Genomic DNA, 26,491 nt, shown 5'->3' with positions numbered 1-26,491 from the left:
GAACTCCAGACGCGTGCACTCCCTTGTGCATCTGGCTAATGTGGGACCTGGGGAACCGAGCCTCAAACCGGGGTCCTTAGGCTTCACAGGCAAGCAGTTAACCGCTAAGCCATCTCTCCAGCCCAGAACATTTCTTAAAGCTACAAGAAATCCAAGAAACTGTAGCATCAAAATCACTCACCTAGCTCTTCATTTTCAATGACTTCAAATGTGGCCCAAATATCACCTTTAGTAGGAATGATGTTTTTTATTGCTAATATATCATTAGTTAATTCTTCTGCTTCCATCACGGGAGATATCTGTAAAGAAACACTGTCACTTCCAAAAGTGTCAAACACAGATGTGCTTATAACTATGCTAGGGAAATACTGTTTCTAATGACAAACCAAGTTTCTTTTTACTGTGGTGAAAGCTAATTTCTCCAAGCACATAGAAAGCACCATGTTCCAACTTTCACCCCAAAATGTATGACATTTTAATATACATGCAAGAGATGTTACACTATACACAGGAACATTCTTGTTGTATTGAACAATTATATTAGTCAGATGAGAAGATATACCTAATCAGACATACAAGGAGATTGCTCAGACAAAACCACTAATTTCTTCAGAGTAAAACTTTTTCAGTGTTTGTTTATGATCAAGAGCAGAATAATTTGGTCTATTCAGTCAGTACCCCGATTATACACAGCTGACTGGATGCTGTGTGGCATGCCAAGAAGCTCAGGATTTTTGGTAGTCTGTGGTATTCCCTGCCATGCCAAGTATGAGATAGTAGGATACCAACATATGAGTTGGCATGTTAGAACATAGGACAGAATTTGCAGTGCCAGGCTGGAGCTCAAAGCCCAGATTCCTAGGCATCCCAATGCAGAGGATATTGCATAGGCATATAACCTCTCTTCAGGGACTTTGGAGTTTGTTTGTTTCTTCTTGTTTTTGTCTTTGTCAATCTTCATCACACAGTGGCTGGAGCAGCATGGTTTTCTTCAGTTAGGGTTTAGTGACAGCAATACACAATGCACATTCTGAGCATGAGAATATGACAACCTCAATTAGTATTCTGGTTTTTAGAAAAGTCTATCTGTACCTAAAAATGTCTTAGAAAAGGATTTCTTCATCAGCCCACTATAGAAACATAAGTAACTAAAATGAAAAGAAAAAGAGAGAGAAACTTTATTACTAGCAGTAACTCACCCAGTCTTATTTTCTACTTTTTAAAATTTAGGACCTATTTTTAGAAGAAATTAAGAACACAGTGAAGTAGATTTTCAATTTAAAGAAGATCAATGAAATATAGATGTACAAAGAAGTGAAGCATCTAGGGAAAGTGAAGAACTTCAGCAACAGAAACAGCAGGTGAACAATCTCCATCATGCTCTTATCTACATTAATCTAAATGATTCCTTAAAGAAATACAGCCCTTTCTAAATGAGTAATTCTTGAAAAACCAAGTGTGATGGCTTGAATTAAATGTCTACCATATGCTTATGTTTTGAATGCTTGTTCCCAGATGATGGCAATTTGGGAATTGGAGCCTTGCTGGAGGTGGTGTGTTGTTGGGGAAACGTTTCTCGTTGTTCTGTCTAGTTCCGCTTGCCTCGTCTGGCATACTCTCCTGCTGCTGTTGTGCACCTGATGTTGGCCAGGAGGTGATGTCCAGCCTCTCTCTGCTCATGCCATCCTTTCCCCCACCATCACAGAGCTTCTGCTCCAGTCTTCAAGCTAAAATAAACCCTCTTCTGAACAAACTGCTTTTGGTCAGGTGCTTTGTGCCAGAAAAAAACAAAAAAAAAAAAAAAAGAAAAAGAAAAAGAAAAAAAGAAAGTAACTGCAAAACCAAGCATGTGAAACAGATAGTATGGAATGCATCAGTTTGCAGGATGAAGATCTGAACCTGGACTGTGTCCTAGGAGAGAAGTAAACCCGCTTGAAAGCACCTACCACTTCACAGTCACGAAAGCGGTATTCTACGGAGTAGAAAGAACAGTACAATAGACAGCAGGTTTGGATTAAGATGATACGAGACTGTGCTACGCCCTTAACTCAACAGTCCTGGTTTAACATTATAAAATACTTGAAGTGTCACCTGCTGCTTCTGCCTGCATAGGTACAGGTTATAGTCAGCAAAGATTAGTATAGCAAAAGGGTTTTTCAAAGTCTTAGGCCACATGTAAATGGTACTGATTATTACTAATTATTATTATTATTTTGAGGCAATCTATAGCCCAGGATAACCTGTAATTCACTCTATACCTCCAGGGCAGCCTCAAACTCATGGCTTAACCTCAGCCTCAGTGCTGGGATTAAAGTTGTATATCACCACTCCAGCCTATACTATTTCTGTAGAGTTTTTATTCATGTTCTAAATAAGATACCATGCAGTCATAATACATCACCATTACAAAGATTCATTAATAGTCACAATATATTTGGTATAAGTAGAAATATCTAATGCTCTGGATTGCTAATATTAGAATTTAAAACAGATGAGATAAATTTGATTTTTTTTTTTTTTTTTTTTTTTGGTTTTTTCGAGGCAGGGTCTCACTCTGGCTCAGGCTGACCTGGAATTCACTATGTAGTCTCAGGGTGGCCTCGAACTCACGGCGATCCTCCTACCTCTGCCTCCCGAGTGCTGGGATTAAAGGCGTGCGCCACCACGCCCGGCTGAATTTTTGTTACATGGAAAAATGTCCACTCTTCACATAGGAAAAGTTATCTTACCAAGTAAAGACACAAAAACACAAAATATCATAGCTACTATCCCTAAGGCAGACCAATTATTGAAAGTAATAGGATAAGAAAGACCTATGTCTTATAAATGTTTTATTTATTTATTTGCAAGCAGAGGATGATACAAGACAGATACAGAATGGACATGCCAAAGCCTCCAGCCACTACAAATGAACTCAAGATGCATATTCCACTTTGTGCATCTGGCTTTATGTGGGTACTTGGGAACTGAACCTAGGTTGTTAGGCTTTGCATGCAGGTGCCTTAACCACTGAGCAATCTCTCCAGCCCCAGATGTTACCAACAATTTTCTGTGTATTTTACATGTTTTAGGTTAAGAAGTCCTTGCATCAACGACATGACACATATACTACAATTCCCCCTCATCTGATAAGGGAAATAATTGAGACTGAGACAGGATAAATGACTTGCTTCAGGATGGGATAATAGTATATGTGAGTAAGTACTGAGCTCACTTCATTTCCTAGAACATACAGGAGACCTTAAGTAAAGCACCTAAGACGTCCTCTTTCCAAATAACTCAAACATTAAATCCCAGAGGATACCGGTATGAAAAGCCAACCTGGTCTTCAGTCACTGTTTAAACTGAAGAAGTAACATAAAACACAGAACATCCTGCAAAATCCGAATGATGAGAAGCAGCACTAGCAGCCATGATGCCCAGGCGCATTCTAGACATGATCTTTAGGACTCACCCGAATGATAATACTGCAGTCAGGTTCCTTCCTTTCCACGTACACTTCAATTAACAGGTCTCCTGCCTGGGAAACCTGGCATTGGGAAATGCGAATAAGCATGTGTGAGCACAGAACAGTACTGCAGAGATGTCACCTAAGACATCTGCAAATACAAGATCTTATATAAACAGAATAAGCTCCCTTGTTCACAAGCATGAAGAACTTATTTCGAACCATGGTTGACTATGGTATAACCAGCAACAGTAATCACAATACGATTTTTATTTCTCACGCAAGAACTTAAAGTTTATGAATACTCTGACAGCCCTACTGAAACAATGACTAGCTATCACGGACTTGAGTTGTCTTTGATAGCAGAAGTTGAAAGAGTTATCACTGTGATAGTATAGACAAAATGTGACATACTCTGAAACACATGTATACATTATGAGAAATTAAAAGATAAAATTGCCCTTACTAAATTTTCAAAGAGATAATACATTCAAATTTTGAAATCGGAGAGTTCAATCTAAAGTTATAGTAAACATTATAATAGAAATAAAATTAACAGGTAAAAACAAAGTGATAGAATAATGCACATAATCGTATATATTTCTAGTATCCTTCCCCAAGTATTTAAAATCAGTTATTTGGGACACTGTATCTAAAAATAGAGCTTAAATAAAAGTTCAACTATAAAAAGCATAAGGTATCTCTATGTAGACAAACTGCATCATATATAAATTCTAAAGGATAAAATGAATCCCTAGAAATTTTTTCAGTAAATGTTTTCAAATATTCACTTTAGTTATATAGCCACTAAAACTTATCTTAGGAGAAAAGCAACCATTTTGAAGTTAAATTTATCTCTAATGAGTAATTTTATGGGAGAAATATTTAAAATTTTCTTTGAAGAACTATTCTTACTTATTCTGTTACTCTATGCACATAGAAGCTTACTTCTAGTTTTTCTTTCTCACTTTTTATTCTACATAAAAACTCCAGGAAGAAAAGACACAGTTGACATTTTTGCTTTTCAATATGTATATCCACATCACTCTGGAAAGGACACATTTTAAAAATTAAGAAAAAATCAAATACAAAGAGCTTATGAAACTAGAAAGTTAGTAGGGTGAGAAACAGTGACTTTCAGAATATACTCTGATGGTGGATTTTGAATAGATAGAAGAAAAACTTAAGTGAAGCAACCATTTTATCTAAATGCTTCTACTTTACTTTCCAAGTTATTATATTTTATAGTGATTTTATGTTTCCTAATGGAAAATTAAAAACATTCAAGATTCATTTCTTTATTATAAAATGCAAAGTGATGCTCATGTAATAAAACATAGTTAACACCACCAAATCCTGTACTTCATGACTGTAATACTCCCACACAAAGGAAAATCTAGAAGAATTGATAATAAGCCACATTATTTTTCAGAATTATAACTAACACATTTGGAAGTAGCACTAGTTACTTTGCATGAAAATAAATATTAAGTAACATCACAGTATTCATACTAGAGAATCCATGGACTCACTCCTCTGCTTCATGCAGAATGGCAGCTCCAATGATTCCTTTAACTAGAAGTAGATTTTTCAGGACTGATGCAAATTTTCTATCTGACTAATACGAATTTGCCTTATTATCTGACAGTCACTGTAAACAGATTACATTTGACCCATTTCTGTTATTTACAGTGTAAAGTTCAATCCATTACAGTTCCTAGTTACCAGAAGATGACTACTGCTCAACTTGAAGAAGTTCAGGGAATATTCAGCAAACAAGTCAAGGTACCCTGGCAATGCATCATGCATCCAGAGTACACAGATCCAATCAAATATGACTCATGAAAGCAAGATAGGATTGAGAAAAGCTGACTTAAGCCAAAAATTAGCATGTGTTACATGGGTCCCATTAGAGAGCAGTTCATTAGTACAATCTCCCAAGAGCAAGCAGAGCAAAAGCATCTAAGAAATGATTGGGGTTCAGAGATCACCATGCACAGCATCATTGTGCTAGATGATTTGGCAGTTTATTGTAGTGTTTGTTTGGCTTTAAATGCTTCTTTGGAACCTACAAGAATTTTCCATGGTGTTTTTAAAACTAATCCTAACACTATATTTTAAAAGTTATGTTAAAAAGTCTTATGTTTCAGAATTGCCCATTCATTGTTTGAGGTACTTTCCCCCCATTTCTTCTACTTGGCTTTGAATAAGAACTTGAAAACACGTACATTGAATACATTGAATGCTTTTATTTACAAAAGAAGTTTTGTTCTTGAAGTCTTGAGAGATCTATCTCTTACTACTCACTTGAGTGTCCTTCCACTTGGTAATAAAGCTATTTTCTATGTCCATTTGTTTGACTTGGTCTTCTTTAACCTGTTTAAAATATAATTTTGGACATTCTAATAACATAGAATACAGGGAATGATGGACTCATCCACAATGAACTCTTCAGGAATATACTGTCTACAAGTTAAGAGTCGAGAATGGTCATCTTAATCCCACAGTTTGGATCAAAATAAAGGCAACTATATAGAGCCTCATAATGTTCAGAACCTGCTTAGGTGATAGACCTTCAGAGTGTAGATTGAATTCATGGAAGCACAACTGCTAAGGACATGTGATAGCAGAAGGTCTGATGACTGGTTTCTGAAAGCTCTTGCAGGTTACGAAACGAGACTCAAACCAAAATATTCCTAAAGTGCTTATCAAATCTCTAATGTTTAAAGTTAGGTTGGGTGAAGCTATGAAGATAATTATTGACTTTAATCAAGATAATGGCACATTCTAAAAAATAGAGCATGTAAAGCCATACTTAATTTTTTTTCTCTCTCATCATCATCAGATCATTGCAAAAGAAACTGCTATTGATCAAAAACAGTGGACAAACAGGGAAAGGTATGGAGATCAAAGAGCAAAGAAAAAGCAATTCTGGTAACCAGTTCTCTGTGCTGTAACTGAGGGACTTCTATTTTAGAAAGATACTTCCTTTCCTTCTGTCAAGGAATCTTAAGATAAGTTATTATGATAAAGACATAAAACTTCTAAGGAGATAAACTGTTATTCCAACTGGTTTGACTCCATTCAGTATCATCACATCCACACAAGTGAGCTCCATTAATACCATTTGCAAAATCCTCAAAAAGCTTAAAGAAGAAAAGTGGGATGTCAGTTATGTGATGGCAGAAGCAGACCCTGACCCAGATCCAATGTATATACTCACCCTGGGCACTCCTCCTCTACCCAGACCCACCACACACATACCCTGGGCTCACACCCTCTACTATATCTGAACAATAAAAGCTTTCCTACTTTAGCGGCATGCTGATAAACCATGAGTACTAACTTCATAAAATTGCACACTGAAGTCAAATAAAAGGAATGGCTTAATAAAAGCTATAAAGTAATATTTTAGATTTTATTCCAGTTGAAAGTACAATAAAAATAGCATGTTATGTTGCTTTCAATTGAATAATTTTAACAGGCTTTTGTTTATACTGAATTTGTTAAATGCATAACTTCACACCTCCAAGTAGACATGCTTAATGAATGCATATAGTGACAGAAAAGAAAACACACAGAAAACCTGAAAATAGAACTATTCTATCCAACAGGTAAAAAAAAGAAAAAAAATCTTCAAAAGCTGCTAAATATAAATAAGTGATTATAGTTTGGAAAGCTACTTGTCTCTAAAAACTTGAAATATAACATCTTTCGTATTCCCTTTTTCTAAATGTTCATAAAGACCTGAGTAATACCATAAAATATCCATCACTTTTGCAAGTAGCATCGAAAACATCTTGACATGGACAAGATATGAAATACTCACCTCAAATATCTCAACATAATTATTGATTAGGTCCTCGATGACATTTACCTCTTCACTGGTTTGTCCCTTAGTTTGAAACAAACAGGATGAAAAGACCAAGGCCAAATTGTGGGCATTCATGTGGTTAATTTCTGAGCATTTCTGAACCCTGAGAGAGAAAAGGACAACTCATCATGATACACTTCCTTTTGAGAAGTTCATAGAACCATAAGCCAAAAAGCTTGTTGATCATTACTGTATATATTAGTTAATTTACATATGTATTAAAGATCTTCAATATACAAGGTGAAGTGGTATTTAAAATATTTTTAAAATTTTTTCATTTATTTGTAAGCAAAGAAAGAGTGATAGAGACAGGGCGTCTTGCTGCTACAAACTCCAGATGCATGTTCCATTTTGTACATCTGGCTTTATGTGGGTACTGGGGAATCAAACCCAAGCCATTAGGCTTTATAAAAAAGTGCCTTTGGGAAGAAGTGATGGCTTAGCGATTAAGGCATTTGCCTGTAAAGCCAAAGGACCTAGGTTTGATTCCCTAGGACCCACATTAGCCAGATGCACAAGGGGACGCAAGAGTCTGGAGTTCCATGGCAGTGGCTAGAAGCCCCTGGCATGCCCATTCTCATTCCCCCCCCCCCCTCTCTCTCTCTCTCTCTCTCTCTCTCTCTCTCTCTCTCTCTCTCTCTCCTTCCCCCTCTTTCTCTGTCAAATAAATAAATAAATAAATAAATAAATAAATGTGCCTTAAACCAGTGAGCCATTTCTCCAGGCAGCCATAGTAACTTTAAAAAAGATAGGTGATGCCTTCTTTTAAGTACCTAATAATTTACAAGAACATTAGGGAAAGTATTGTGACAAAGAGATCAAGGATTGGGGACATGGCTCAGCAATTAAAGACGCTTGCTTACAAGCCTGCCAGCCTGAGTTCTATCCTCTGCAGCACCATGTAAACCAGATGCACAGTGGTGCCCATGTCTACAATGCACCTGGAGGTGGACACAGGAGAATCAGTAACCTGGCAAGCAAAGGTGGCAAAACAAGAAAGCCCTTATCTTAACAGAAGGGACCCGTCTCAAGAGAAGAGAAACATCCGGGATCATCTTCTGACCTCCCTGAGTGCTCCTCCCACACATGACACACACACAACAAAAAACACAAACAAACAGAAAGTGAAAGATCAGCGCAAGTGCAACGCAGGGCTTGAAGTTCACGTAGAGGGTTGACTGAGCATGTTCTAACAATCCCAGACAACGAAGCATCCTACATGCGACGTATGAAGTGGGAAGAGTGGCGCAGAGGAGCTCGTGCAGCTCCATCGTAAAGGAACAGGAGGAAAGGGAAGATGGAAAAGAGGAAACGAGGCAAAAATAAGGCATTGTTGGGTATCCAGTGGCAAATTACAAATTAAAGGCTCATAGCAAGGTCAAATGTTACATAAGTGCCTACCAGGTAAGAGAAAACACCTGGTAACAGACATCCGTCCTGTTAGTTATTTAAATTAGGACACCAATACATCTCAGAAAAACCAAATGCTAAATTAAAAAGAAAATTCAGCTCTATATACACAAGTAACATTTTTTTGATTTGGAAAAAAAAAAGATGTTAACATAAATAAAGTAATACATGTTAATCTGTAAGATATAAGCTTTGGATATTGTGAAGCAAAACTGTTAACACATATAAAGTTAAATGAGAAAAAAAAAAGTGCAACTATCACAACAAATGAGAATGTTACAATGACAAAAATTCAAGTGAGAACCAAAAATCTCTTCACGGTCTCTACTGACTTGTCATCAACTGAACAGACCACATCTGCTCAATTAACTTTGGAAATATATAGATAGCGAGAGAGCAAGTTCCATTCCGAGAATATGGTAACCCTAAGCTAGGTGTTTCTGTGTATACAGTTTGTAGATTCTAGTAGGCACAAGCAAAAGTCAGTAAACATGGTAATATATATGACAATGCAAGAAATCCAAAATAAAATGCAGAACTGCATAGCAGAGAGAGATAAAGCAAGTATAGTCATCATATATGAACTGTAAGAAGCAAACAGATTGGAATTTAATAAGAGAGGGTGGGACCACTTTGGTACTATTATTTACAACACCCTGTAAACACCCAGAAAACATCTCTGTGTCTGCTTCTGCTGTAGACTCTCAGAATCTCAAATTCAAAGATTCTAGCTTTCATCAAGGGAGTGCATAAAAAAAATCTGTGGGTTAAGCCAGGCGTGGTGGCACATGCCTTTAATAATCCCAACACTTGGGAGGCAGAAGTAGGAGGATCACTGTGAGTTTGAGGCCACCCTGAGTTTACATAGTGAATTCAAGGTCAGCCTGGGCTGTACCTCGAAAAACAAAACAAAACACACAAAAAAGACACACACATCCATCCAGTAAATCCACAATATGTGAGTGGCTGCCCCTGAAGGCAGATGTAATCTTCTAAGAAGGGTAGAGACTGAACAAATGCTACCTCACTCAGACCTTGGCCAAAGAGACAGAGAGCTACCTTTCGCTACTATGTCTTTAGTTTCTATTAAAGCCTTAATTTCTGGAATTAGTTATTTGACACAATATAAAATTTATTCCTTCTTTTAAATTTCTTCATATCCAGATAGAGCACAATATTACATAACCAGCCTTCCAAGTTTCTAGTCACTCAGCACTGAGGACTCCCTCCCTCTCTCCTTTCTTTCTTTGTTCTTTTTTTTTTTTTTTTTTTTTTTGGAGGTAGTCTCACTCTAGACCAGGTTGACCTGGAATGTACTATGTAGTCTCAGGGTAGCCTCAAATTCATGGCAATATTCCTCCCTCTACCCCCCTACCGAGCGTTGGGATTAAAGGTGTATGCCACCATTCCCTCATCTTTTATTAGTCTAGAAATGGTTTCCTCATTAGTTTTTCTTCCTCTTCCCAAACAATCCCATCAAAGGAGTTAATGTGCCAAAACAGAGTTGATCATTTATCATCTGAACGCATAAAATCCTAATGGTTTTGCAGGAATCTTTCACAAACTTCGTCCAATAGCAATAAGTGGTCACAACTCCTAGTATTCCTGTGTCCTGAAGGATCCATGTACCCACTGACTAGTTTGTACTTTTGGTGCTTGGTACGTGTATATTTAGACAATGTCCAGGATGGTTTGGAACTCCGGGGCTCAACAACCTCCCATCTCAGCCTCCTGAGTAGCTAAGACCACATAGCATTTATCTTTGTTCTCACCTGGTTCTTCACACCTTTGAAGAATTTCCAGGACCTCAGGCATTTCTTGGCCCTCCTACACATAATGCAGTTTTAATTTCATCTTATACAATTCCATGCTACACACTAAGATTCAAATTCCATCCCAGCATCTCATATACTATTGTTTGCCTGATGCAGAAAAAGGCATCTGTTTGATAGGCTGAGGATGTAGCTCAGTGGTAGAGCATATGCTTAACATCAAAAATAAAAATTTTTAAAATACACAAAAAGTTGATAAAGACATTTGACAGTAACAGTTTATACACAAGAGAACTACTAGTTGGCTAGGAAAAAGAGCAAAATAAACAGTATAGAATATTCCTCAATCTAGTCTGCAAATCAACAATTTTATCAAAACAGAGATATTTAAAATTTTATTCAAGGGGATAACTTAAAAATATTTCAAAATATTCACTTATTAATGTTGGTAATAATTCCTTTTGAAACCAATACTCACAGACCAATCCTTCCTCTTTCCAATAAATAATTAAATAAATAAAATACTAATTTTTTTCTCATATAATAGGGAATCTGATACCAAAATATCCTAGGTTGGAAAACAAACTGATCATTAAAAAAAACTTATAAAGTCTTCTCAAAAGTAAACATTGTTGTCCTAGGCAGACTCCTTCTGAAATCTGGTCCCTCAACATTCAATGAATCACTCAGTATGTAATTTCATGATGCATGCTATAAAATTCTCTATGAAAATATCTCCCCTACATATCATAGGCAGAAACAGGAATATATAATGAAAACAATATTTATATAGTACAGTAAGAAAAATTATTTCTTCATTCTCCAACTTCATACCCAAAAGAAATTATATAGATTATCTACAATGCTGCATGTGATTATTTCTATTTCAGTTAAGAAATTATCTAGTACTACTTAACTTGTAAATATGCCTTGACTACAGAAAACAGCATAACAAAGAAGTTCTTAAGATAGGACAAAGGGCTCACAGTAACATGCAAAAGGTTAGCCACAAGTTTTTCTTTAAAAAAAATAATATCATTAACAGCTATGGTTTGAAATATCTAGGAAAGTGCACATATCCACCCACCTGTAAAGGTGTTCAACTATGGCAGCCAGTGTCGCTCTGTTGACTGCAGGAAGAGTACGTATAAATGCTCGGTATCTTTTCATCCTTTCCTTGTCATCCTGTGTGTCTACAGGAAAAACATTCCTTACGTTTAAGCTATGCATTTCTATTACAAATTTTCCCAAACATATGATATTTAAACATTAGCTATAAATTGATATGTGGTGCAACACATGGGGAAAAAAAAGAAACATTCAAACTTCTAATACAATTTCCCATAATTCTGAAAAAAATCATTCATTCATACAAATATTCCACAGTTACAGCTATGAATTTCTTGACCTGTAATTTAAAATTAAGCATTTTCTAAGTAGAGCAAGAAGTACTTTTTAAACTTCTATTTTATAAACAGCTTAAATTAAACCTAATGAATGAATACATCCAACCATGTGCTCAAAATTCAAACTGAAAATCTAAGTCAAATGTATATTAACTCTGGCTACAGACAGACTTCATTATTTGTATTTCAAAATGGCATTTCTCACCTCTTTTCCTTATGAAATTGTAAGTCCAAAGCCATGAGACATTCCAGGTCTAGGTCCTGTGTATTACAACTCTGACCTACATAAAAAGCCTCTTATCAGCCCTGCTAGCCCAAGTCCTTGGGAAAGGTGTGGGGGCAGTGGGAGAACTCATGTCTTAATACCCTGGTCCAGGTTTAGAGGATGATGTGCCTTTGCCATGAAAGAGATAAATCAGTTTGCTAATAGAAAGCTGAGAAGGAGGGCTGGAGGGAGGTTTAGTTCGATTCCCCAGGACCCATGTGAGCCAGAAGCACAAGGGGGCACAAGCATCTGGAGTTCGTTTGCAGTGGCTAGAGGCCTTGGTGTGCCCATTCTCTGTCTGTCTGTCTGTCTGTCTCTCTTTGTCTCTCCCTCTTTCTCTGTCAAGTAAAATATTTTTTATAAAAAGAAAGGTGAGAAGGAATTGCCCTTTATTCTATTAATTCCAGAAGTCACATACTTGGACTATAGATAGTGGCTTCTCAACCCCTGCTGCTAATTCAAGTTCTAGACTCTATGGGCTATAAGCAGTGTTCGGTCTAACCTACTAGCTGACATGGGAAACACCTTGTGTTGACTGTACACCATATATTCCCTTTCAATTCTCAGTGACCTTTGGGAACTTGTTCATTCCCTCAAGGATTCTATTCACAAAGAGTCAAGAGCATACTAACAATTCCTTAAATGTATGCAGTCACCTGTAAAGGTCTTTAGGATCCCTGGGGATGTAAGAAATTGTATAACACATTTTTAAAGTACACTCTTATTGAAAACTGCTAGTTATGTTTTGTTGTTTTATTTTTGTACTCATTTAGGCTGCATATAAGTCTATAAAACTAGAAATGGTCACAATGACTTATGTAACCTAGTTGATTACTGTGGAAAAGAAATTAGGGAAATTTTCTAAATTACATTAAAAAAAAACTATGCTGCAAAAGAGTTTTATCCCTAGCGCAATCCTAATATTTGTCCTCATGTCATCTAGTTTATATTTTAGGGGTAGGTTCATTTATTCAGTACAATTTAATTAATATTACAACATATAACAAGTAGAAATGTAAGTATATTTTCATTTAGCTTATAAAAATAAAAAGGTCTTTTCCAAATGCTGACAATCAATAGAAAAGCAAAACTCAGGAAAGAGACTGTAAAGAAAATATAATGAAGCTAGACATGGTAATTTATGCCTATTAACCCCAGCACTCAGGAAGCTGGGGTCAGAGATTTGCTGTGAAGGAAGGAGGGAGGGAGGGAGGGAAGAGAAAGGAAGGGAAGGAGGAAATGGAAAGAGAAATTTAGTTTAGTGTTCAGGTAACCTAACTGCTCTTAGAAGAACAGATCACATACTACATAAATAGTTGGCATGTCACTTCAGTGTGTTCTTAGGAGAGCAGAACCCAAGAAAGTTCCCTCACAAAGTTTTCTAGAGTTTGGATTTTTCTCCGTCAGACCCGATGCCAGGCATTCTCAATTGTCTGGCAGCAGTCTGCTGCATCTAACACAAAAGATATAAAGGCTTCACAGCTTTCTCGGAGTAAATTTTCAAAGAATTCATTCCCAAGTCAAAGTTGAAAGACATAACTTTTTGATCCCTGCTGACCACTTGCCAACTACCTCCTGCTAGTGAACTGACTAGAGTGAAGTTTGCTTTGTCAATGACAATGGACAGTTTTAGCGAAAACAATTTGGGTATCAATTTTAGTCATTGATTTTATGGAAAGTATAAGACTTCATAAAATACAGATACTATAAGTAACTTTGTAGTTACAGGTCATAAGATTCTCTGAAAACAAAACAAAACAAAAAAACATGAAAGTTCCAAGGAAACTGGGATTAAGGCAATGTGTTTATCCAATTACTTAATGTATATCCCAGGAAACTAAACCATTATCTCTCTTTGGATTCACCGTTAACCCTCCTGATTTGAGAAACAGCTGGGAATAAATTAAAGACTACCCTTTGAAGTGAGTGTTAAGGATTACGAAATGTTTCACTTCTTGCTGACGCTAGTAGGGGTCACTTTGTACTTTTCAAACTGCAGGTATTTTGTGATATGATTTCAAACTCAGTTCTGTAACATGTTAGTTAGATAACTGAAACTTGACACCCATTCTCAAAGAAAAAAATCTCTTGAAACTGAATGTGTAAGAAATAGATCTATCATTATGGTCGACAAACATCACTAGTTATTAAAAAAATAAACATTGAAAATTATCATTTTGAAAATGCTGTCTGTATGAGTAATGTTTATAGTTCACTAAATAAAATCAGGCTGGAGAGATGGATCAGCAGTTAAGGCACTTGCCTGGGAAGCCTAACTACCGAGGTTAGATTCCCTAGTACCCCTGTAATGCCAGATGTACAAAGTGGCCCATGCATCTGGAGTTTCTTTGCAGCAGCTGGAGGACCTGATCTGATGCATCCATTTTCTATCTTTCTGTCTGGCTCTCTTTTCTTTCTCTGCTTGTAAATAAATAACTACTTTAGAAAAAAAGTATTACAAATATATATATATATATATATGTATGTGTGTGTGTGTATATATATATATATATATATATATATATATATATATATATATGAAGCAAATATATATAGAATATAAATATAAAATATAAAAATATAATATATATATCACAAATGAAAAGCAAATGCTATAATATAAAACCAATTATTAAAAAGTCCTTATTGATGTACTGTTTTAGCAAAATGAGCCATTTTTCAACTAACACATGCAAAATAGATTTTGTTAAAGTCAACATGACAAAAGGAATGATTTAATAAACTTTTTTCTAAGGTCATTTCTTAAGTTTCCTCATGATGTAATAAAACTTTACTTTACGGAACCTATGGAAAATAAATAAAAACATTGCTGTGCACATTGAGGTAGGATAAATGACAAAAGGATGAACAAGAGTCATACAAGACTTTTCAGATCATCCAGGACTTAGGACATTTGAGGATTAGCTTAGGAGGCAAACTGCTCAGTGTACATCATGGTTCTTACCTAATGCAGAGATCCAATATGGGTAGAGCTCCTTAGTAAGAAGGGCATCATCTATGTTACAGAGAAAGCTTTTCAACACGCCCGTCACATCTTCAAGCTGGTGTTTACCTGCTCTCAATTTAACACTTCTTGCATCCTTTTTGAAACTTTCTAGGAGCTCACTTATGTGCACAGGATCGCCATTCTTTTGATAGATGTATTTGCATCCCAAACCTTTGTTTAAAATTAAAAACAAACACGTATATGAAAAAGTCTAAATTTAAATATCTACTACGACATGTATGACACCTTAGGAAAAGAACAAAGTCTTATGTAGAGATGAACTAAATAGCTCACTGTGCACAAGCTGACTTTGTAACCCTAACCATAGCTTTTAAAATATAAACCTGATGAATAAGCTATCATTAGTTCTCCATCCTCTTCTCCATGTCTTTTCTTTTTAATCTCAACTACCCTTTCCTTAGTTTCCTAAAATATAATCCTTCCTACATTTGACAAAAAAAAAAAATGAAGCTCTCTGATATAAGCTGTCTGAATTTCACACTGCATATTTGTGTATTAGTTGCTCTCTGTGTCAACCTTCACCTTACTCACAGAGTTCCGTCATTAGATGTCCACAGAAATGAGAGTAGCAATGATTAGTAGCAGACAAGGAGAGACGATTATGATGGTGACAATTCAAATTCACAAATCCTCCCTTATCCCAGGCCCAGGGCTCTCACCCTTCTCCGTTTCAAGCCCAAGTTTCTTGTCTGTTTTCTGCATAGAAATTCTTTCACCCCACAATCTTGCTTTTGGGCCCAATTCTCATTTACTTAGCTCGCTGTCCCCATGACTATCAGTTATTGTGTGGATGCTTTTCAGTCTTGAGCTAATGAGCACTGCTTGCTTACACTGTCTGATAAGCCACCAGAATCTCTGATGCTTTTTAAATTTTATTATTTATCTATTGTATTAGAGAGAGAAAAAGAAGACAGAGAAAGAGAATGAGAAGGGGCATGCCAGGGCCTCCAGCCACTACAAATGAATTCAAGACACATATGCTACTTTGTGCATCTGGCTTACATGGCTCCAAGGGATTAGAACCTGGGTCCTCAGGCTTTGCAGGTAGCACCTTAACTGCTAAACCATCTCTCTAGCCTTCTGACATTTTTTAAATCCCACTTTTGACATTTTCATCCATGCATATATTGTGAACTTATCCCCTGCCCCAAATCCCCTTCCTAGGAACATGCTGCTCTTTTCCCATTAATCCCCTTCTTACTTTCATGCTTTTTTTAACCACTGAGTTCAATTGGGGTTGTGTGCATGATCATGAGTGGAAAGTTATAGATACTGTAATGCTTTTAAGACTTCATGATCCTCATTTCCCCCTTTTTCCTCCCTCTGTTATATTTATTTTGCTCAGTTATGAGTAGGGCTGATTTTCAGCATCTATCCTTAATCCTTTCTCGTTTCTGCTACCCTAGAAAACTGCAGTGCTGAACAACCCAATGGCACCATTTCCAATATTGCATATCCACTTTTAATTGGGTTTTAATTCCTATAATTGTACCCATACATACACACACACGCATGCACACACCATTACATATATACATAACACACAGACTTATACATGCCGTAATCAAGTCACAACAATAAGGAATTAATTCTCCTGTACCATTTACCAGCTTAACTTCCTACCTCAATATTTTTTAAACATTGCTCCTCAATCTCAGTATATGGCATTAATGTGGCATTACTTTCTCCATACATTGTTTTTTGGTCAGAGTCTGTCTTTCTAACTCGCCATATTAAAAAGAAAGAAAGAAAGGGAGGGAGGGAGGAAGGAGGAAGGAAGGAAGGAAGGGAAGGAGGGAGGGAGGGAGAAAAAAGGCAAGCTGAGAGGCTGGGGAAATGCCTTTTCCAATCAACATACCCCAAATACCACTTATGTTAATAGAACGATAATGTTAAGACAACCTCCAGAGAACATGTCAATCACTTTATTTCTTTCCACATTTGTACTTTAAAGAAATAGCATGTATCCACCAGTTAAAAGGTAGAAACAACTTTATATTTAAAATGCACTTGGGAGTAAATCTCAGTGGCAGGGTACTTGGCTAGCAGGCAGAGGAGCTCTGATGACCAGAATAACAACAAAAAAGCTCATTCATTCATTTAAAATAAAGTTAAGAATTTTTTTTTTAAAAAGAACTTCCTTAATCTTTTAGAAACATGAAGGACATATGTGCATATAAATAAATTTGAAGGATCAATAATAATTTGGAAATGAATAAATATGGCAAATGCATGTTACTTTTTTAGGCATACCTAAAACACCTACCAGTGCATGAAGCTACAATGAAGCTAGACTATATTGGAATATATGAAATTGCCTTTACTTTTAAGTTGTTCATAATAGTAGCTGTCACTAAAAAGCCAACTCTATTACAATAATGAGCATGCTTCTTCACATGACAAAGAACACGTTGACAGGAATACTATGCACACACTTGGTCTGTGTACCAAGAGCACTTTCACAGTCATTCTGTGTTTCCCTTGGCTTTGTTCTAGCTTGCTGCCTCTGAGAAAGTCTTTAATATTTTACATGTTTTATATGAGTTCAGCACACTCTGTAATATTTTATGCATATAAAGGACAAAGTTAATGGTAAAAAGAAAAAGATGAGTTTTGTTGGGAGAGGGAAGGGCAGTTGGTTGAGCAGTAACTCTGCCTTTCCCCTTCACTGCTGCACTTATAAATGGAACGGGAGCTAATTCATCCCAATGGAGGCACCATGTAGGAACTGTGAGAATGCTGCCACAAGTTCTAGGAGTTAAATAAAAAGCCAGTGATACATACCATACTGTGTAACGAATGCTATACAGCTGTTCACGATAATGGGGACGTCGTTTTTGCTGAGCTGCTGCTCTGGTAATGCACTGCCATCTGTACCTGCTGCTTTTTCAATTGCAGTATGCCAGACTGTGAAATCCAGCTTGGTATGCCCATGGATGTATAATGTTCTGGAATGTTTAAAAAGCATTTCAAAGTATAACTTCACTTTGTCTTTTAAAGAAAAAAAGTTATTTCAACATAGATTACTCTGAAAGCCACATTCATGTGACCCTCTCTCCTACACCATAAGCAAAACCCTTCCTTTGCCTTCCCCTCTCCATCAACCCACACTGTCCCTCTTTTGTCTGGACAGTCACAGCTCTTTTTAGAACAAGGAAATTATCCTAATCCACAGCGTCCCCTTTTCAATCTTCAATTATCTTTCTAACATCATCAATCACTTCTAAAATCTATGTAGTGTTTTATTTTCCTTAAAATATTTTAGAATTGTTGGTGATATCAGTTCTTAAATAAAGAAAAAATATCATCATCTAATAAGACTTCTACTTCTGGATTTCCCTCCTATCTTTCTGGTTTCTCATTTCCTATCCCATCCTCACTTCCTCTTTCTAAATGACAAGGTTATGTGTAAGCTCAGTGCCTTCCCGTCTTCCAGAACAACTGGAGACACATCATCTGGGCCTGTGGTTTTATCCCCGTCATGAAAATCATATCTCTGGGTTATAGCTGGCCTTCATTTGTGAGTCAGATCTTACTGAAATCAAGAGGCATTTCAGAACCACATATATTGACACACATGTGTAATTTAAGCTGCTGAGAAGCTGAGGCAAGAGGATCACCAGTTTAAGGCCAGCACGGAAAGCAAAGGCCACCAGGAACTATGTGTTTACACAAGTTCTCACATCTGCCACTGGCTGAGCACAACATAGGGTTAAAACACACGACTACTGAACGCTGGTTTTGACACCTTTACCTTCATGTGCAGTAAGTATGTCACGCCTTGTCCTTCTCGCCAAGCCAAATTGCTCCTGGAGCCACAATTATCTACTTTTCCCACCTGAAATCTAGGGTCATTAAATGTAGCATGGTCTATCCTATCAAGCATGTCCACATAATCACACACAATATTTTTTGGCTCCATTCTCCCAAAACATCACTGCTTACTCTTCTAACATTATCTTACTTCAGACTTTTATTATCCCTTGAAGTCATTAAAACCACAAATAAGATTATCTTCTTAATCTTCTATGCTTTTAATCCCTGTTCCTCTCTACTACCAGAACACGTTCACAGCCAGGCCAGGCTAATGACACATGCTGGATAATTGGCCTTAGGTCCTTACAGCTCGTGTTCTTCCAAGATGAATTCAGCCTGTGTTCTCCTCTGCAACTGTGATCTGCCACTCATCTATATTCAAGATACAATAGAAAAGACATATCCTGGATTTATAATAAATACAGTCTGTTCTTTGGCTGGCTGTTTAAACTCCTCCCCAAACAGTGTACTGCACATGGAGTTACCAGACATTCCCCCCTCACCCTCCCCATGTTATCTTCTCATGCTTGACGAGCCACAGGTTTCCCATCTTAATCCATCAATAGCAACTGTGCTCTCTGCCTATAGATATGCTTTAGTGGCCAGATGCCAAACTGCATAGGCAAGAATGGGAAATACTTTAGTCACCACTCAAGGCACTGGTGCCAGGTTCCTATGGGATACATGTTCTCAAATCTTATCCCCAGCATAAAATTAAAAAAAAAAAAAAAAGATTACTGATGTATATTGACTATATTTACACCAAAGGAAAATAGTTCAATCTTGTTTTCCAGCTACGGGGAGAATACTTTAGATTCAATGTCCCCTAAAACAAGGAGGAACTGTGTGAACTTGTGGCAGGGGGAAGGGTAGGAGAAGAGTAAAGTCTTCCATTTTTGAGCATCACTGGCCCTCATTTAAGTAGGATCTCCCGTTTCCCTGTTTTCTCTCCTTGCTGTGCTCCTTCATGAGGACAAAGCCCCAGTACCATCATGTGGTCACTTCTCAGAGTATGCCCTTGTCAGAACCTCTGCTTTTCACTGACACTGGTGCCTGCCATCCTTACTGCTCGCTGTCTGACTTCTGTACCCATTGCTTTTACTCTGCATGACACCATAGGAGCCCTGACCTTTTGTAATTTTTTTCTCTTGAAGAATTCTGACACATGGCCTAATACTTCTGAGATTCTATAACCTTTTTATTTGCTGGGCATTACCCTAAACATTTGATGGCTGAGTTTATTTGCCTAAATGAAATAACTTGGGCAATTAGCTTCAGAAATAGCAAGACCCTACATTATATAGACCTAAGCTAAAATTACACACTCCTAAATTCTTATTTTTATGTACATAGACTTTATTTTAAAATTAAACTGTTAGTAAGCTAAAATTATGCACTCCTAAATTCTTATTTTTATGTACATAGACTTTTTTATTTTAAAATTAAACTGTTAGTTAGGCTCAAAATCTTTGAAAGCGTCTGCATAAAACTACTAAAATGAGTAACTATTCCAGAAATCAGTAAAATAAATCCAAATAGTCAATAGTCCTGCCATAATACCAGTGTAATTCTACCACGAACCATGAACATTTCAAACTTGAAATTTCCCTTTGAGTCAGAAGTAATCCTGTGACAAAAGTTCAGCTGTCTTCTTGTGAACTTCTAGAGAATAGAGAAAGTCATGACAAGTTAACTCCTAAGTCAACTTGTCAAGGAGTTAATTTTAAATGCATCCTCTACTCCTATAGATGACTCACATTTAGCAGCATCTGTTCAGTAACCTTGCTCTCAGATGCTCATCCATACAATGGGCATCAGAAAAAAGCATCACAAGACAAAACAAAAATGCTGATCAGCCTTGTCCCTTCAAGTTTTACCAAACAACCACTTCACAATTTAGACAAGAATTACAAGGAAGCTGTGTGGTAGCACACACCTCTAATCCCAGCAGAGGTAGGAGGATCGCTGTGAGTTTGAGGCCACCCTGAGAAGACTACATACTGAATTCCAGGTCAGCCGGGACTACAGTAAAGACCCTACCTCGAAAAACCAAAACAACAACAACAACAAAAACAATTCACAAGGAAGCATTCAAGTATATTCCCAAACTATGAAAAAGAGTTATTTTGATGAATTCTAATTACAGAGAATTTAATTATACAGTTGGTGATTTTCAAGAATAAATTTCAAAGTCACAGGAAGAAACATTTCAATTTGTTACAATGAATTAAAAGTACTTCAATAAACCTAGAAACTGGGCCCAAAGACTAATAAGTAGTCTCTCCAAACATTGCAGTATAGAAGCCACAAATAGTTTACAATCTTCTAAACCTAGCCTACTGACAAGAACCAGACATCGCTTCAGATAACAGGCCCCATAAATACGACTGCATACAATAATGTACTCTAAAAATTATTTTAACTAAGACTGAAACACACAAATATGACTCAAAAAGAAAAAAAAAATCTAAACATTTATGCAAAAATAGAAACCCCAAAGTCCTCTATAGAGATATTGTCACAAATAATAAAAAACACAGTAAACAGAAAAATATGCTGGTAGTCAATAAACACAACTACCCAACAATCAGATATGCATGACAACAGCAAAGCCAAAGCAGTTTATCGAAGATTTAAAATACATTACGTAAACCGCTACTGAGTGTGGAGTGAAGCAAAGACGGTACCTTATAAGACTGTGTATATATTCTTAAAAAGACTTAGCCATATGTTCCAAGAAACTTAACATACATAATTCAAACCACACACATATAATTTGGAATAAAGGCATGACATCTATTTCTGTTCACTCCTCATGCACGTGTGCACATCAACACAAGTATTTACCAGAGCACCTAAAAACAGACACAAGCATAAATCCCAACCACCAGAGAAAGGTTAAGGAATTAAGGAGCCATTCATATTCATTCTGCCCCCTCTCTCTCTCTCACATACACACTCCCTCTCTCACACACTCACATATATGTGCATTACAAAAAGCAGAGAATACACCATTGCATCATGTACAAATTCCTCTTAATTGGCCAATCTATTAAGTTGTCTCTGGTTAGAAAACCCATGAGTACTTTGTTTCCTTCTTCACATACACCTTTACTTAACAAAAAAGAAAAGAAAGGAAAAAAAGAAAAGGTTCTAAGAAACAAATCACATAAATCAGTGTTGACTGGTCTCTTGCAGGCAAAGGTATGTGTGGCTGGCTTCTAAACCAAGTAATCCTTGGATGTTCTGCACAGAGCTTTGTGGTGGAGACAGCCAAGCCTTTGTGCCACGACCTCTGTTTATGGAGGGCGAACTAAAGCACAGAAGGAATTGGCTCAGGAAGTTGTATCGAACAAGTTAGTCTTGGTCCTCAGTTCCCAAAATGCTCACACAGTAAGGGACAGTGATATAACTTCTTCTTCATCTTCTCATCTTATGCATATAAAATCATACAGGGTTTCCTGAAAAACTTGTCCCAAAGATGTTATTGGAATGGACCTAGAAGTAGCCTCCTGAAACATAAGATGTAGTTCTCTTCTTTCAAAAGAAGCTTATACTCTGCCTTAGAAAGTAATCTAGCCTTGTCAGAAATGGACTTCTTATGACTAGAACATATCCTCAGAAATGTTCACTGTCTTTTTCTTTACATTTTCTAAGCAAGTTCGCAAAGAAAAATGTACTAATTATATAAAGTTTTTGTTTCCTGAGGAAAATAACAAATTATCTTATTGCTAATAGGTGTAAGAATTTCAGTGTACTAAATTGTATTCATCCTAATTGGGCAGTTAAAAACATTTTTACAGATGCATCATTCTTTGTGACTATAGCAAAAATCAATATGCAGAAATTTCTCATGCCCGTTACTACCATATTCCCCACAATTTCTTGCTATGAATCCCTTCTCCTACCCACCATCCTGAAAAAAAAAAAAAAAACACAGTAAACAGAAAAATATGCTGGTAGTCAATAAACACAACTATCACTCTACATTAGACCGTCAGCTATGGCCTTTGTAGAAATAAAGACATACTATTCCTCTCCTTCAGCTTCTCTTGTTCAGCACGATGTTTGGTTTCTTTTCTTATATTTTTTGTTCATTTTTTTATTTATTTGAGAGTGACAGACACAGAGAGAAAGACAGATAGAGGGAGAGAGAGAATGGGTGCGCCAGGGCTTCTAGCCTCTGCAAACGAACTCCAGACGTGTGTGCCCCCTTGTGCATCTGGCTAACATGGGACCTGGGGAACCGAGCCTCGAACCGGGGTCCTTAGGCTTCACAGGCAAGCGCTTAACCGCTAAGCCATCCCTCCAGCCCTGGTTTCTTTTCTTTTTTATCTTCTTTCTTTCTTTTCTTCCCTCCCTCCCTCCCCTCCCTCCCCTCCCTCCCTCCCTCCCTCCCTCCCTCCCTCCCTCCCTCCCTCTTTCTTTCTTTACGGTTTCGCTCTAGCTCAGGCTGACCTGGAATTCACTCTGTAGTCTAAAGGTGGCATAGAACTCAGTGATCCTCCTACGTCTGCCTCCCAAGTGCTGGGATTAAAGGCGTGCACCACCACGACCAGCAATGTTTGAAATCTTCAAGTGTAGTCATACTGATAATATATACGTCACTAGACGGTAACCTGTACTCTGTGTATGAATGTGCCACCTACTGTTTATTCACTCACCAAGGGACATTTAATGTTTTCCAACATTTAAGTTTTCACAAATAGAGCTAATCTGAATACCTATGGAATCATTTTGTGCTCATATGGGGTGATGTATTTTGAGTAAATAGCCAGGAGCTAATCTGGTAGGATATATAGTGAGTGCGCTTTAACTTTATTTAAAAATTATGTAAGCCGGGCGTGGTGGCACACGCCTTTAATCCCAGCACTCAGGAGGCAGAGGTAGGAGGATTGCCGAGAGTTCGAGGCCACCCTGAGACTACATAGTGAATTCCAGGTCAGCCTGAGCCAGAGTGAGACCCTACCTCGAAAAAAACAAACAAACAAAAAATAAATAAATAAAAATGATGTAGCTGAATTATTTTACAAAATGAATGAATCATTTTACCAGAGTCCCATCATACTTGATCACTCATTTACTGACATTTTATAGTCTTAATTTTTCCAGTGACAGAATGTTACCTCAATTGGATTTTAATTTGCATTTTATTGATTTTATTATTTATTTATTTAAAAGAGAAAAATCAGATAGAGAGAGAATGGGGTGCTCCAGCCACTGCAAACAAACTCTAGACACATGGGCCACCATGTGCATCTGGCTTACATGGGTATTGGGGAATCGAATCTGGGTCTTTAGACTTCATGGGCATGAGCTTTAATCAGTGAGCCATCTCTCCAGCCCCACATTTTCATGATATTAAATATGACTGATGTTCTCACTGCTAGCTAGATATCCTTCTACATGGAGATTCAAAACTCATTGAGCCAGAAAATAAGAGGCTGCTGAGAGCTCAACTAACAGAGCCTGAGAATAACGTGCCCTCAGATTCAGAGAGCAATGCGGATGGAGGGGCACACACGTGAGGCACAGTGTGGGAAGGAGTACTATGAAGCATTTTCTTCCCCACAGGAGCCCACAGTTGAATTCATAACCCCACAGTGATTACAGATACCCCCACTGAGGAGGGCCCTCAGTAGAGTGGGGTTGGGGAAAAGGAGGAAACAAGATATTCCAAGGGGAGTATGATTGGTGTACAGTATGTTAGTGTATTGAGGTTAACAATTTTTTTAAAGGTAGGCATATTTTATTTTTATTTTTATTTTATTTTTAAAGGTAGACAAAGACAGACAAAACCCCTGGGACTCACTGCCAGGTCTCCAAAATAAACAAACAAATAAATAAATAAAATAAGGCAGATGGTACCTTAGGAACTACTCCTGCAGTAGTTGGACTCTACACAAATGCGTACAATCGTACTGCTACCAACTTGCACCTGTACACACACACTCATACACGCCCATGCACATCTAAACAGATGCACACAAAAAAGCTGCATGGGCATGTGCTTGCTCAATTCATGTTTAAAACTGAAATTTTACATTAACTATAATGTGTTAAATTTATTGGTATATAATTTTCAAAATACTTTCTTTCAACAACTGAGATGAACCCCAGGGAGGTTTCCCCCCACTCCTGTCACAGGCATGTGTACCTCCTGTTCTTTTTTCTACTTACAGGTCATCAATTTTGCTAACATATTTTATTCCTTTTCAGTGTTAAGGATCAAACCCAGACCCTAGTGCATGGGAATTAAGCCCTTTACCACTGAGCTATATCATCAGCCCTGTTTTACGAACTTTTTAGGCGGAGAGTTAGAAGTTCACAAGCCTAATTTATTATTTTAAGGTAGTAGTTACACTGCCTTCAGTATTTTTGGCCAATTTGCCATCTCACTGATTTTTGCTGCTCTCTGTACTATTTCATCCTTTGTACTAATTTTGGTTTAATTTACTCTTTATTCTAGATGTTTCAAAGGAGTGTAGAGGATAGTTTTGGATCCTTCAATCAATGTACTTAATTCAAGGCTATGAATACTTCTATTGCTTTTTAGCTATAACAAAGAATAGTGTGGTTTTCACTGTCATTTGATAAACAGATTTTCCAATTTCTCTTGTGATATCTACTTAGAGATGTCAGTAGACAGGAAGTAAGTTGAATTTATGGACTGTCAAGATAGCTTCCCATTAGTGATTGAAACTTAATTTTTTTTGGTGTGAAAACATCCCAAGTTTAATGTTTTCATTGTACAGAAACTTCTTTTATAAACTATGATGAATTTTTTTGCTGTGAATTGTCCATAAATAATAAAATATCAATATGTATTTTATACTTGTGGGTGGAACATTTCTACTTCTATCATCTTTCTATCTAATACATCCATCAATCACTTACATATCTATCTACCAATGTCAAATAAGTAGCACATGAATCTTCAACATTCTCACTACTTATATATATTTTTTTCATCAGAAAATGAGAACCAAAGCTGGCATATCCATCCATATTTGCAGACATGTGTACCAGTTCTATTTTCATTTATGTATTCTGAAATTGATTTTTACATGCAAACATATTTAAGATTAATATGTCTTTGAATAAATTGATACTTTTATTATTAGGAAATGTCCTTCAATTTCCTGGCAACATTTCTTGTCCCATAGTATAATTAGATATAAATATTTTTCTTGATTTCCTAAGTAGGATTTTGTGATATATATTTCTCTTTTTGCTTATAACCAGGATGTTTTTATGTATAAAGTATATTGCTCAACAAAGGTATATACTTTTATTTTTTTGTTTACTTTTTTGTTTATCCATTATGCTAATCTTTGCCTTATACAAAGCTTCAGCCCATCAATGCTTAATGCAATTATGAGTTTGACTCAACTGAGGTAAGCATAATAAATGACTTTCTACTAGTATGTTATCTCTGCTGCTTACTTCTTTCCTAGTAGTTCTGAGAGTTT

At 36.9% G+C, this 26,491-nt stretch overlaps 1 protein-coding gene across 3 annotated transcripts in view; it reads right to left on the bottom strand.

The window, feature by feature from the left end:
* Positions 1-26,491, bottom strand: part of Arap2 (ArfGAP with RhoGAP domain, ankyrin repeat and PH domain 2) — a 186,519-nt gene that overhangs the window by 43,622 nt on the left and 116,406 nt on the right. For 2 of the 3 annotated variants that reach the window (XM_004656108.2, XM_045130023.1), the window contains exons 20-26: positions 17,988-18,151; positions 15,141-15,353; positions 11,592-11,697; positions 7,278-7,425; positions 5,756-5,824; positions 3,455-3,529; positions 182-299 (exon numbers count right to left, since the gene is read on the bottom strand). In XM_004656108.2, coding sequence (XP_004656165.2) covers positions 182-299; positions 3,455-3,529; positions 5,756-5,824; positions 7,278-7,425; positions 11,592-11,697; positions 15,141-15,353; positions 17,988-18,151 — 893 coding nt within the window. The remainder of the gene's footprint in view (positions 1-181; positions 300-3,454; positions 3,530-5,755; positions 5,825-7,277; positions 7,426-11,591; positions 11,698-15,140; positions 15,354-17,987; positions 18,152-26,491) is intronic. The other variant, XM_045130025.1, reaches the window with a different exon arrangement.

Source organism: Jaculus jaculus, chromosome 11 (assembly GCF_020740685.1).
Source record: "Jaculus jaculus isolate mJacJac1 chromosome 11, mJacJac1.mat.Y.cur, whole genome shotgun sequence".
Taxonomy (NCBI): Eukaryota; Metazoa; Chordata; class Mammalia; order Rodentia; family Dipodidae; genus Jaculus; species Jaculus jaculus.
The sequence above is the reverse complement of the archived record's forward strand: the minus strand, read 5'-3'. Positions and strand labels throughout refer to the sequence as shown.